At 34.4% G+C, this 14,721-nt stretch overlaps 1 protein-coding gene across 1 annotated transcript; it reads right to left on the reverse strand.

Annotated features, from left to right (window-relative positions):
- Nucleotides 1-670: 670 nt before the first annotated feature.
- On the reverse strand, nucleotides 671-8,551 carry LOC129268519 (secretagogin-like). The gene is made up of 8 exons (XM_064095448.1): nucleotides 8,462-8,551; nucleotides 7,639-7,695; nucleotides 6,861-6,932; nucleotides 6,202-6,257; nucleotides 5,515-5,572; nucleotides 5,110-5,169; nucleotides 3,278-3,337; nucleotides 671-2,897 (listed from the first exon to the last, which is right to left on the reverse strand). The coding sequence occupies exons 4-8, from the start codon at nucleotides 6,207-6,209 to the stop codon at nucleotides 2,763-2,765; spliced, it is 321 nt and encodes a 106-aa protein (XP_063951518.1). The 5' UTR covers nucleotides 6,210-6,257; nucleotides 6,861-6,932; nucleotides 7,639-7,695; nucleotides 8,462-8,551; the 3' UTR covers nucleotides 671-2,762.
- Nucleotides 8,552-14,721: the final 6,170 nt, after the last annotated feature.

A 14,721-nucleotide genomic window follows, 5' to 3' on the forward strand; every position in this document is an offset into this window, starting at 1 on the left:
CTCCAACAAATAAGTGTGCTTATGATTTGTGTCAGCATTCATTATTACCTATACATAACAGGGAAATGTTTCGTGAAAGGGCTGGTCGGACTGCAGGGTGGGGGGGGGCACAGCCGGCACGTCCCCCCCCCCCCCTTTTGAGAAGCAAAATTAAAATTTGTAATGTAAAAATGCCATTAAAACAGAGGCGTGCCCCCTCTTTTGAAATTGAAGACCTTTTTTTTTGCTTGTCAAATTTTTTCGGGTACGAAATATCCTTAATTTATGGTTGAAAACCTTTTTTTTCTGAAGAAAATTTTACCCCCCCCCCCCATTTGGAAAATCCTGGATCCGCCCCAGACTGTCCTGACAAAGTCTGATTTGAAAGCAAAAGAAATGAAGGGGGAAAATTGGTTCCGAGAAATTTGAAGAAAAAGAAAATGGCTTTACTATAAAATAAAATTATTTTGGTTATGTTTTTCCATTTTTACACATCTTTCAGAATACCTGGGGGTGCTGCCTTTGGAGAATAATACTAGTACATGCAGCAGCCACAAGGAAAGCACTCCCGCTTCCCAAGGCCATGGGCTCAACAGCCAATCAAATTCAAGTCTTTATGAATTGGCCAATACAATAAAGGGGGTTTTGATCTGACAACCTGGTCCAAACACACACACAAATGAGAATGGTACACTTTCAGCACTGTCTTCATTTTTTATTCGATAGCACAATATGACTAAAAAATAATAATAACAATGTGACTACAAAAGTTAAACAGCTTTACACATTGCAAACAACTAAACAAGACACAGTTTGTTCCATTGATGTCTGCCCTGACTGAAATTCATGTTGCTTTAATTTCCAATTCACTGTTAGATGAAGGCCCTTGGTAGATTGGTTTTTCTACTGCAGCTGATAGTAATACTTTTCCCAAAGATCTTGCAGACTTCGCCTGGTAAAAATAATTTTGAGATGATGGTATTTACCAGGGGACGTGGAATGGTTTTGAAAGTTGAGGTGGGGGCGATCAGAACCCCTGGTTCCATCAGAGGATCAAAACCAACAATTTTACTTAAATAGATGCATTAATTTAGTCAGTGCTGAGAATGTTCACAAGCTCCTCTAGTAATGTTTATTGTGCATACTGTAAATACATTCCTCCTTTTTAAGAAAAAAACCCATGTAATTTTCAATATAAGAAGAAAGGAGAATACCATATTTGACATCTCAACTATTTGGCGATATACCTTTAATACGAGGGGGGTGAAGGAGGGCATGCTTAAAATTGAGTTAAGGTGTTGAACAAATTTACTTCTGTTAAGTTTACAACACAGGGCTTTTTTACATTTACCATACATGTTTCGTAAGAGTGTAAGACGCCAGTTTTACATAAATATTTCTGAGGAAATATACCTTGTTTTATACCACCATGAATCCATCAATTTTTACTCGTATTTTTACCAAAAATAAGAACGAAGGCTGTACACCTCAAAATCAAGCAATGTACCCCAGCATTCCCCCGCGGTGATGCTAGTGGTGGTGGTGGTGGTGGTGGTGGTAGGGGTTGTGGTTGTGGTATGTTGGTGGTTATGGTGGTGGTGGGGGCAGTCTGCAACAATAGACCTAACAAATTACTTACAAGAAGACATGCCAGGAAGGAACAACAAAGCGAACGAGCGGTTCAAAATGTATTCTAATCTTCTTTTTTCAAAATTCAAATTTAATACTCTAATGTTCAATGCATGGCTCAAAATCTCAGAGAGGGAGAGCCAATGTCCATCTTCCCCTACCCCAGTTCTTTATGAAACCATGATGATGGTCGACACAGATCCTTCAAAATAATATCCTAGCTCCTATGCTTTTCATGGGTATATATACATAATATAATTAATTAATCAATTAACTCTTGGTGACAAGTAATATACACTGTTAAAATCATTATATATCATACAAGTATTGGCATATCATAACTGACATTTATAACATGAATGTTTCATAATATACATTATATTTTAGGTGCAAATAGATATTTTACGTCAAACCTATTAATAGATAAGACAAATTACCATGTACATCAGAATAAAAGTGATGGAATGTTAATAAACTCATCTATACATCTATCCGAAATAGTATACTATGTGTGCTCTAAATGAAATTATACTGAATGACAATATTTGCACTAGCATGCTTTACAATACACTGTCATGTATTTTGTCATATGCTACATTCTACATTGTAACTCTTCTATAATATCCACTAACATTAAAGCCTCCACAAACGCAATAACAATTTATAAATCCAAAGGCCGCATTTTAGTCAGAGAACATTATTTATCATCAGAAACTGCACAATTACAAGACAAATTCACCCTACATTTCTGGTAATATTACTTGATATTCTTTCCGAGATGATATTATATTCATTTCAACTATGAAAAATGAATATTTTACAAATTTCTATATTTTTACACTTTATCTTGAATACTATTTTATACGATTCGCAATTTGGCTATAAATTATTTTCTTTGTCAACTAAGCTTTTGTTGAAATAGGCCTACATTTAATGATGTTGCTGGAGGCAAAATGTTAAAACTCAAGTTTACAACATATTTTTTTTCACAGGACGATACAAGTGACACCAAAGTAACTCGTAACTTTTTAATCACATGAGAATTCAGGCACAGTGATCAATACAACATACATTTCATTGTGTGGCAGAATAGATGCTTGTAAATGTATCATGAAATCAACCCCTTTTTCGCTTGTATGTCAATGATTTATTATTTAGCTGAACTTATAACAGTTGAGACACATAGCAAGCTCATCCAAATTGATTTTGCCGTCTCGATTGCAGTCAAAGTTATGTAAAATAGCTCTCTTGCTTATTTCAAGTTGCGACATGTCCATCTTAGAGTCCGTCTGTAAAGAAGTGAAATTACATCTCATTATTCTTTTTTTTTTAATTTCAAATAAATAAAAAAAAATTAATTTTGACAGAAAATCTCTGAACAGCATAACTGTACATGCAGCATTTATAGCATCAAAGCATATGATGTCTACAACACTACTTATGGAATCATTGTGACCATGTAAAGGAAGTATTATACAAAAATCGCTTAATGATTTTAATACATATATCATAAACTGATTAAATTGGAAATTTACTACCTTGTAAACAAAATTAATGAAGACCTATTTGTAAACACATAAACACTTCAAGTCAACAGTAATTTCAGGAAACGTTAACATGCAATTTAAATGTGTTACAGTGATTAAGATTTTAGTCAAGAAAAACTTACATCCATCAGATCTGAGATGAATGCATCGAGCTGCTCTCCTTCGATCTCGTTACACCCATCCTACCAAAAGAATTATCACAAACCATCATATAAAAGTAAAATTAATGTACATAATACATACCAAAATAATTCTGTAGATATTGTATAAAAGAAACAAAATAAAATGTTTATCAAGTGGAACGCCTCTGGCAGTCTCGCCTGCATTACGCAATGCGATATAGCAGCAGTGCTTCCTTTGAAAAAAGCTAATGAATATTATTCACAGAAGAAAACACTAATATGATAATAAAATATTATGCCCATTGACCCAAAATGACCTTTGATCATGATCATGTGACCTAAGACATGTGCAAAACAATCATTCATCTTGATTATCCTTATGTCGATGTTTCATGAGCTAGATCCATAAACTTCCTTAGTTATGATGCCAATTCAACACATACTCCCAACACGGTCAGAGTTCATTGACCTTTAAATGACCTTTGATCTTGGCCATTTTCCTGAAATGCATACAGGGTATTCAGGGATACACTGCTGCTCTTATGTCCAAGTTTCATGAACTAGATCCATAGACTTTTAAAGTGATGATGACAATTCCAGAAATAGCCCCAGCATTACCAAATTTTGTTGACCCTAAGTGACCTTTGACCTTGGTCATGTGACCTGAAACTCGCACATGATATTCAGGGATACATGGTTGCTCTTACGTCCAAGTTTCATGAACTAGATCCATAAAATTTCAAAGTTATGACAACATTTCAAATACTTAACCTTGGTTAAGATTTCGATATTGATTCCCCCAACATGGTCTAAGTTTATTGACCCTCAATGACCTTTGACGTTGGTCATGTGACCCGAAACTCAGGCTGGATCTTGAATAATATTTGATTACCCTTATGTCCAAGTTTCATGAACTAGGTCCATATACTTTCTAAGTTATGATGACATTTCAAAAACTTAACCTTGGTTAACATTTCAATGTTGTCGCCGCCGCCGTCGGAAAAGCGGCGCCTATAGTCTCGCTCTGCTATGCAGGCGAGACAAAAATGTATTTCTATATAATTTGGCAAGACAGGTTCTTGCTGATATGTTTGAGCTTGTCTGTGTCGAAGAGTTTGAATTCACATTCACTTTTACATTTTCGTCCCGAGTATTTTTTTTAGGATTAAGAAATTGAGTGCATTATATAATGGATTAAGTGCTCTGACTCTACAGGCAAAATTGTTTTCATGGCATTTGCTCCGGTAACAATTGCTCCGCTGTAAAGTCCACACACTGACACTAATCATGGACCTATACTCATCGAATGACCCACTTTAACTTTAACACCATACCCTGTCCCTATACCCTAATCCTAACATAAAACCCTACTGCAACCCTAACCTATACATCTTAGATGAAATAAAGCCAGGAGCAATCATTGTCGCCGGTGCATATATCATGTCCACCGTCAAAAGAGCACCCCAATAAGATTGCTATGAATGTTTACACATCTGCATTTATTTTCAAGGTCAAAGTGAAACGCACCTCTCTTTTCTACCAATTGTTTTGAAACAACGTGTTAAAACGAAAAGCAAGTTTCCACCTCAATCGCAAAAACATAATTTTTAATTTGGGAGAAAAATCTTCTGGTCTGGGTATTATTATTGAGTAGCTTTTGCGCAAAATGAAATTGATCTTTTAATTCACACATAGGTGAATATACATGTATATTAAAGTAAAAGTTTTTTTTTTTTCGAAGTTCATATAAGACCTTAATAACAGGTCATTTATTTGAGTGCTTATTATAGACTGTTAACCTGTGATATCAGTATTAATGATAAACCATTTACCTGTGCATAATGATGAAAAACCCTGTTGATGTGACGTATCTTCTCCTTTTCCGTCATGTTCTGAAGAAAAAGAAATAAGAAACGATTTAATTCAGTGAATCCTAGCCTTAATTTTCATAACAAGAAATTGTCATTGTTTACAGGATGTTTTTAAAATCGGGTTCTGCCCCCCGGCATGTTTGGGTTGGGTGTTTTTTCTTATCATCATTGTTGTAAAATGATTCATTATTCTAGTTCGATATCAGCTAACTTGATGTAGAATTATTTTTCTAAATCAGATAAAATTTTGATCAGTTCAAGAGAAAAAAGCATGCTTTATTATTGTATATTGATTTATCAATAAATACACAAACTTCTTTGTAAAAAGTAGATGAAAAGAACAAATAATCATTTGTGTTTACCTACCTTTACCCTTTCATCAAATTGGTTCAAAAAATTCGATTCCTGTTTGATATTCAGCAATCTGTAAAATAAAACCAAGAAAGAGGAAAATAATGTAAGTGTAAACATGTAAATGAAAAGTAAATGAAAACAGTGTATATTTGTTATTTTACTCTTTAGAATAGTTTGGAAGGGTTCTCTAAGTGATAATACATTGGTATCAGTATTTTTAATAACTACCAAGTCTCATACTTTGAATGAATAGAGAAAAGGCAAATAAAGAAAATGTAATCGAAATTAGATGTAATAAAGTTATAACATTTTAGTTGCACCTATTCTGATGTACTGGCGGAGGTCACATTTGTCATCAAATCTGTATTTTACAAATAAATTTGTAGTATTTCACATACTAAAATACAAAGAAAAAACTTATTGAGTGTGCGGCATCATCGATTCTTGTTATTTTTAGCTCAAACAGAAGTTTAAACTGCCACAATTTTCCAATCGTATGTCCATAGACATGATAGATATTGATAAAATTGCCAGGGCTATATTTGTCTGATTTTTATCCTTTTAGTTCAAATCAACTTATTGAAGTGGACTTGGACTTAAATCAAAACAAAATGAAAAAGCACACCTTATGAAACTTTCAATATGCCATTTTCTAAGGTTTAATTGGTATTCATAAATAGAAATGGGTCATAGAATTACCTTGTCATCTCTCTTAGACCAAGTCGGCCATCGTTATTCCTGTCACAGATCCTGATCTGTAAAATACAAGACATAAACACATAACATCTCACTTTTATCTGATTACAATTTCCTTACTCAAGCTACCTATACTGTAAAATTTAGGGCTCCTTTTCGACTACCCCCCCCCCCCTCTCTCTCTCTTCATGTCGAAACTACAACACATTATCCCTATCCCTCTAAAATCAAAATTCATTTTTGCTGGAAGATTACTCTTGTGACATTTGAAAAAAGACAATTTTGCCACTAATAAGTGCTCACACATGACTTAAATTGATCATTAAGAAGTTAGTAAATAAGCAAAAGAATGAAGATTCTGACCGACTGATTTTGCTAAAATGAAAAAAAAAAACTCAATTAAAATATCTGTCAAATGTTTTCATTTCAAGTGAATCTATTTGTGTAGACGATTATTGCCACAATTGCTGTAGTGCCTATAGTGTGGAGATCCTTAGTGATTTTGCATTACAATGTTATGATACTAGAATCCTCGTATTTGGTTGGCTTAAAGTAAGTCTGTGGGTAAAAATGGCCGACAATTAAGAACAGTCCCTAATGCACTAAAAATGAAATTTATTTTTAATAGTTTTGTGCAGAGTAAAGTTACGTCAGAACCGTACCGTAGCTGCAGCGTATTCTTCTAGTTTATCGTCATCAACCTCCTTACCACGGCACAGATCACGAATGAATGACTGGTATAAAAATACAAAATTAGACAAAGATAATATTAAAACACTTTAAGATATCCATTATGTTTTTTCATATTTTCAGCTACCCATGCTGGTAGGCCAGAATTTTTGTATAAAAGGGGGGGGTTAAGAATCACGCAGGGCAGCGAAACCGTGAACTGGGGGCTTCAGCGCCCCCCACCGGGTACAAATAACCATCTAATTGTAATTTTCTTTTTCATGGTCAGACCACTTGCCCCCCCCCCCTCCCGAGACTATACAAAATGATCGAAACATTACATTAGATTCGACCTTGCCTCCTTAGCTTTGCACAGTATGTATGTTATCATGGACTGGTTATTAGGTTTCACATAAATAACATAAATTCATGCAAAAATCAGTTTGTCGAGAAGAATATATATATGTACATCTTATTTTTATAGAAGGTGTACGATCCTAAAAGCAAAAGTTTTTGGCGGGATACCTGTTTACATAAATACATAAAAATACGATTCTTCTAACATTTGGTTATCTCTATGGTGTTATTACAAACTATTTTTTCTTGAGTTAGAGGGTAAAAACATTCGAAAATGTTCATGGACCAAAATATTGACATTTCCCAATTTTTTTTTCAGGAGACGTTATATGAAAGCGCATTGACTTTCTATAGTTGAAAATGATTTGGAACAATTGCATCCCTTTTGGAATATAGCTAGGGACCTGTACTCACTTTCAACTGAGAACGCTCTATGAATCCACTGGAGTTTGTGTCGTACTTCTTCCATAGCTGTAATGGTACAAGAGAATTAAAACAAATTTACCTGAGAGTAATACAGAGGCGTCAAACTTTACTATGAAAGCACTCATTATCTCCTTCATAAACTTAATTTGAAAAAGGGCCAATGAAATGATATTTTATACTTATACAAGCCATGTAGCTATATACATTTTTCAGGCAGTGAGAAAATGAAGAAGGGGAAACAAAAGAGAGAGTGTAATGGGAAGAAATAAGAGGGGAGGGTCGTGTAATTGTACCTCCTCTACTAATTAGAATAGAAAATATGACGTCATATTTTGGTTGTCTCGCCCCCCCCCCCACCAAATGTCCTGGCTCCGACCCTACTTTGTACAGTATTGGAGAAATGTGCATAAATGCATGAAAGATGGGGGCTGGCAGCCATATATGGCCCCCAAAAAAGGTTTCACGACCAAGGCAGAAAGAAAGGGGGAAAGGAAAGGGAAAATGTGAAATATGACATTTTTCTAAAGTATGCCAAAATCTACCACAAAATTAGAGTTTTTGTATTAAAATAGCCAAAACTTTTGCTCGCTTCATTCGTTTGCAGCATTTTTTTTTAGCCCATACGCAATGTCTGGCCCCCTCAAACTGTTTGGTTCATTATGACATTGTTTTGACTTTGGAGATCATAAAATTTTACAATTTAACGGTATTAACATCACCTCTTCATAAACAATGTACTCAATATACTTTCATGCTTAGTTTGATTTACTTGATTTAATCTAAAATATTTAAGACCTCATCATGTTCATACCTTTAATAAGGCTCTGCTGTCTGTGATGTTCTCGTTTTTTCTGAAGATCAACAAAAAGTTTTCGTCGGTTGGTAAGATATCTGCTAACTGAAAACACACAAAGCAAAAACAAAAAGGTTGTTAAAAGCTTCTAACTGGGATAAGAGTAATATATCTGTATAACTTTACCCTACTATACAGTGCGTCCCAAAAAAAACTATACGCTTTTGAAATGGCTGCCAAATAAAAAATGTAGCACTTTGGGGAAAAAGACTTACATATATGGAAAGCCAATAAAGTCAACTTTCAAATGACACCAAAAAGTTGGAAAACTATCCATGCTTGAGCGAGCACTGCCCACTGAAACAAAGGGTATGAAAATTAGGGTGGGCTGGAATTAGCCTTCCAATTTATGTCAGTTTTTGAGAGGCAAATCCTTTCGAACTTGCAAAGTTAAGGGCGTTGTGATAAATTAATGCTCAACCGTGACCAGTTTTTGTTGCATAAGCAAATTTTATAAATTGTTAAATTGAACTTTAATGCATGAGTGAACACAAATTACACTTTTTGGGCAGCATTTCAACTTTATTATTTGGATCTCTTTTTGGGCAGCATTTCAACTTTATCATGTGGATTTCAGCAATGTGTTCATGGAAGTCGGGAGAATAGGGGGTGAGATAGGACTTAAGTGGGAGAAGTAGGTTGGTGGAATAAGGGTCAACAGAACATTCAGCCCCCGCCCCCTCCCTCTTTCCCGCCCTCCCTTCCTGTTGAGAGACTGATGGCTATTGTGTACGCGTGAAGTCAAGAGCAGAATATTGATTTAATGAATAATTCTGAATTGGGGCATCAACTTTTTCCTATCAATCATTTAATCAGCAATTTATCAGTAAATCAACTCATTCAATGTGCAATGTGATCAATCAAACATTCAGTTTTTTTTTCAATAAATAAATTATTTCATTAATCATCATAATCATTAAATTTCTTGGTAATCATTCAGTTAAAAAACTGACCATCAGCCACCGGTCACTTGGCAGTTATAAGTTTTGAATAGGCTATAATCCAGGAAGTGAGACAGAGAGAGAGAGAGAGAGAGGGGGGGGGGGCTGGGAAATGGAGGTGGAGAGGGGAGGTTCATATAACTTTTAATTTGTAAAAGGACAAAAAGAAGAGGAATGCCCTTTTAACCAAGTCTTAGCAGATCTCGCCCTCTCGCTTGTAACAGGTACCATCACATTACTCTGACTCTCACGAACACACTTCTGAGGTCCACAAGATGAATATGCTACACTAAAATTACAATTCCTGTTCACTCATGCATTAAATTTCAATTTAGTAACTCATGAAATTTGCCTAAGAAACCAAAACTTATCTCACTCATTACTAATTTAGCTTAGCAAGTTCCAAAGGACTAACCACTAAAAAAATACTGTAAGGCTAATTCCTGCCCAGCCTAGCCGAGCTTAGTCTCTCAGGAGAGAAGCGGGGGGGGGGTTGAGATGGAGAGAGGGATAGCTAAATGTTCTGTTGACCTTTATCCCATCAACGTACTTCACCTACCTAAGTCATATTACCCCCTCTTCTCCTGACTGTCATGAACACATTGTTGAGATCCACATGATAAAGACAAAATGCTGCACTAAATATTGCAATTCATGATCACTGATGCGTTAAATTTCAATTTAACAACGCATTAAATTTTCACAATCAACAAACTGATCACAACTGATCTTTAATTCACCAAATAACCCTCAACTTTGCATGTACCAAACAAAAAACCTGAAAGAAATTGGAAGGCTAATTCCGGCCCACCCTAATTTTCATACCCTTTGTTTCAGTGGGCAGTGCTCGCTCAAGCATGAATAGTTTTCCAACTTTTTGGTGTCATTTGAAAGTTGATTTTATTGGCTTTCCATATATGTAAGTCTTTTTCCCCAAAGTGCTACATTTTTTATTTGGCAGCCATTTCAAAAGTGTATAGTTTTTTTTGGGACGCACTGTAGGTACGAGCGTACCTGCAGAGGGAGTAGGGGCAGAATGCTTCCTCGACAGGATTTTGATGACCTTTTTTTTTGCCCCTCCTGATGAGATTTTCCAGTTACACCACTGCTGCTTGGTGGTATTAAATCTCGAGTCAGATTGAGCAGTAAATTGGGGCCATTCTTTATTCTAGTGGGGTTTTTTAAAGGTCAAGTCCACCTCAGAAAATGTTGATTTGAATAAATAGAGAAAAATCAGACAAGCTGAAAATTTCATCAAAATCGGATGTAAAATAAGAAAGTTATGACATTTTAAAGTTTCGCTTATTTTTCACAAAATACTGTTATATGAACGAGTCAGTTACATGCAAATGAGAGTGTCCATGATGTCGCTCACTCACTATTTCTTTTGTTTTTTATTGTTTTAATTATACAATATTTCAATTTTTACAGATTTGACAATAAGGACAAACTTGACTGAACCATAAAATGTTAAACAATGGTAGAAATAAAACTTTGTTTCACAGGACAATGGGGAGAAAATTAGAATATTTCGTATTTCATATAATAGAATATAAAAGAAATAGTAAGTGAGTGATGTCATCAGTTCTCTCATTTGCATACCAACCGATATGTGCATATAACTGTTTTGTGAAATGAAGCGAAACTTTAAAATGTCATAACTTTCTTATTTTACATCCAATTTTGATGAAATTTTCAGCGTTATGCTTATCGGATTTTGTCTTTCTATTCAAATCAAGTTTTTGTTGGGGTGGACTTGTCCTTTAATGGAGTATGTCCAAAATGGACTCTTTTTATGTGTCAATCTGACCCGTAACACAAAGAGGAGGAAATGATGATGATGATGATGATGCGGATTATTGATGATGACGATGATGATTATGATAAAGAAGATGGTTGTAATGGTGATGATGATGATAATGATGATGATGATGATGATGATGATGATGATGATGATGATGATGATGATGATGATGATGACGATGACGATGATAATGACAATGCTAAATATTATTGTGTTGGTATTGTCGGTGGTATGACGATGTTGCTTAATGATAATGATTGGAATAATAGTAATAATGATAATAATAATGATAATAACAATAATGATATTAATGATAACAAAGAATGATAATAATGATAATTATTATTTTCATCATTATCATCACATTTCTATAGCGCCTTTTTCCGAAAGGTACAAAGTGCATTAAATGTTAAGTATTTACAATGAAACGAAACATACAACATTATATGTAAATGCGAATGAAAATTAAAGAACATTGAATGACCAATGCTGGCAAGCGGGCATTATTAACAGAAAATATGTGTTCTTTTAGATTTTTCTTGAATACATTGTGTGAAATTGCGTTATTTATAGAGTTGAGGAAATTGTTCCATACTGACGGTAATGATTCTGCTTTTGCTGATATACCTTCTTCAATTCAATTCAATTCAAATACACATTTATTTTCTTCCATTTCATTACATTTTTTTCGACATTAATTCATACAAAAATCAATATCATGAAGAGTATAAATATGTACATGTTGGGTTTAAAGAAAAAGGCGTATACCCTAAAGGCTATATCATATTCATTGTCATTTTCTCAAATTCAACTTATTACAAATAGTTGCTGCTAACGATGGTGATTATATTTGCTTCCTACTCACTTTACAACACATTTTCTTTAGAATTTATATATTCCATAACAATAAGCTGCTTCTTATTTAAAATATGAATAAATCATTCATCTCACACGGGCTTCAAAAGTATAGATACATTTATTTTTAAACAAGAAGCGACATCGTAAGATAGAAGTGGCGTACAGAGGGGGGTTGGGGATCTCCCCCCCCCCGAAAAAAAATCACGACCGAGAAAAAAACCCTAACCCTAACCCTAAAAAGAAAAATGAGGGAAGGAAAGAGAGAAGGGTGAAATATGATATTATTTTCTCAATATTATTTCAAAATCTATCACAAAATTTGATTTTTGTAATTAAAATTTCGAAAAATTTTCTCGCTTGCTTCGTTCGCAACACTTTATAAATTTTGCCCAATACGCCATATCTCAGCGCCCTCAAAATGTCTGGCTCATTACGCCAATGTAAGATAGCAATTAGTATACGTTAGGCTAGAACGTTTCACTGTCACGTACATATGATGCATTTTAGTACACTGATGATCATAACACTACAGATTCCCTGATCATAACACCATCATGTCGTATAACATTCATAACCACGAACTCCCTAGTGCATCGTATACCGCCTCCGTATAAGACTATAAAAAGAAAACAAATGAGATTAATAATTGCACAATCATGCCTGTGTGACGAGTAGGCTATTGCACTTAAAAAAACCTTTAACATTATTCTCGCGTATGTCTGACACGAAGGGAGAAGATTAACTTATTTCTTAATAAAAAAAGTGTGTTTCTATGATAACATTCTAGCACATGCACTTAACACCGACTTACGGATAGGGGCTTGGGATCTGCTCTCTCCCCCGAAAAAGGGGGAAATGTGATATCGCTTTTGCATATGTTAAAAAATTATCACAAAATTTTTGCTCGCTCGCTTCGCTCGCTCGATATTTAAAAACATGTACTTTCTACGCCATGTTAGACCCCTTTAAAAAGGTTTCGCTCATTACGCAACTGATCTAATCTCAAAGTGCCCCGTATTTTTGAATGTCCAAATCTGGTCATCGTTCCTAGATTTTACAAGCTTATCGTTCCAGCAGACTCATAGAACGTGCTAAATTTACAATCGTAACAATGAAATACTCCAAAATTGAGAATAAAAACAGTTTGTTGTGAGATTCACAATGGTTGGGGAAATAAACATGAATAACATAAATCAACTGATTGGAAATTAATAGAATATTACTTATTCACAAAAATATATTTCGTTATGAAAGGGGTACAAGTTATATACAGAGAGAGCGAGAAACGAGAGAGAGAAATTGTATGAATGCAAAGAGTTTGTGGCAACTCTTTTGTTAATTATATGTATATATATATATATATATATATACGATGTATTCAACTATCAATTATTCAAATTTTATCCTAAAGGGGAGTATTTCCATAATCACAAAATTGGATGACCCCGATATGCCTTTAGAAATTCAGCACGCAAAGAAATCCTATAAATTATATTCCGTCGGCAATTTTTTCCTGAAGGATCTATCTCAAAATGCGATTATCATGATCACTTTTCCATACATTGTGAGTGAAAATTAGAACACTGGAAATTAGGTATAAATATGAGACCTAGACGGAAAGTCGAATATCAATCATATATATTCTTGGCGCTCCCGCGTCCCCTTTCTGAAAGATGCGAAGTTACAACTTCAAACATGTTAAAGGTGCTCTACTTTGCAAAGAAAGTGCAATATTTCACCCAGTTTGACAATGTTCTACACCTTTCATCATAAACCCTTAGCCAGGGGATGGGGGTACCATCGAAACCCCTAAATATTTCCAATAGCAAGAAAAATAGCGGAGGGAATTTTTGGGGGGATGGACGAATTGCCAAACAATTTTTACAAATGACCTTTTTTTTTGGGGGGGTGGGCTTCTCATATTTTTCTTTAACAAAACGGACCAAAGTTTTGACTGATAACCTTTTTCTTTTTGCTTGTTCAACTTTTCATCCAAGGAAGATAAGAATTCGAACCCAGGAGCACCCGATTTGGCGCGTTAGGATTTTTCACGTTATTTATTTTTTTCTCTGCCCTTTCCTTTTTATTGTTTTTTGTATTGTATTTTTGTCTATAGGCGTATCCCGCCACAGGCCTCGGCTTTTAGGGTATACGGCTTCTTCTTTAAACCAAACATGTACATATTTATATTCTTCATAACAATTTGAATTTTGTATGAATTAATGTTTTTGAAAATTGTTTTAAAATGGAAGAAAATAAATGTTTATTTGAATTGAATTGAATACATAAACAGAAACCTCATCTCATAATAAATGAAAGGGAACCAACAGTACATATCAGGGAAGGCTTCAGCTTCCTCCACTTTTTTTCAGTACACATGTTAAAAAAAGTGAAAATTACAATCAAATTGTTCTAGTTACATATTATTATCATTATTATTAATATTATTAGTATTATTATTATTAGTATTATTATTATTATTATTATTAGTAGTAGTAGTAGTAGTAGTAGTATTACTGTTGTTGTTGTTGTTGTTAATGTTATTATCATTATTACTGTACTTCACACCAAACCCAAATTATATGCATTTGCACTCGCAATATCTCTTTCTGTTA

This window comes from Lytechinus pictus, chromosome 2, assembly GCF_037042905.1.
Source record: "Lytechinus pictus isolate F3 Inbred chromosome 2, Lp3.0, whole genome shotgun sequence".
NCBI classification, from domain to species: domain Eukaryota; kingdom Metazoa; phylum Echinodermata; class Echinoidea; order Temnopleuroida; family Toxopneustidae; genus Lytechinus; species Lytechinus pictus.

Coding starts and splice junctions, on each gene's coding strand:
- LOC129268519 (XM_064095448.1), bottom strand. Junction 5,170..5,514: donor AATTTGATGAAAGGGTAAAG/GTAGGTAAACAC, acceptor CTTTTTCTTCAG/AACATGACGGAAAAGGAGAA. Junction 2,898..3,277: donor TCATCTCAGATCTGATGGAT/GTAAGTTTTTCT, acceptor ACTTCTTTACAG/ACGGACTCTAAGATGGACAT.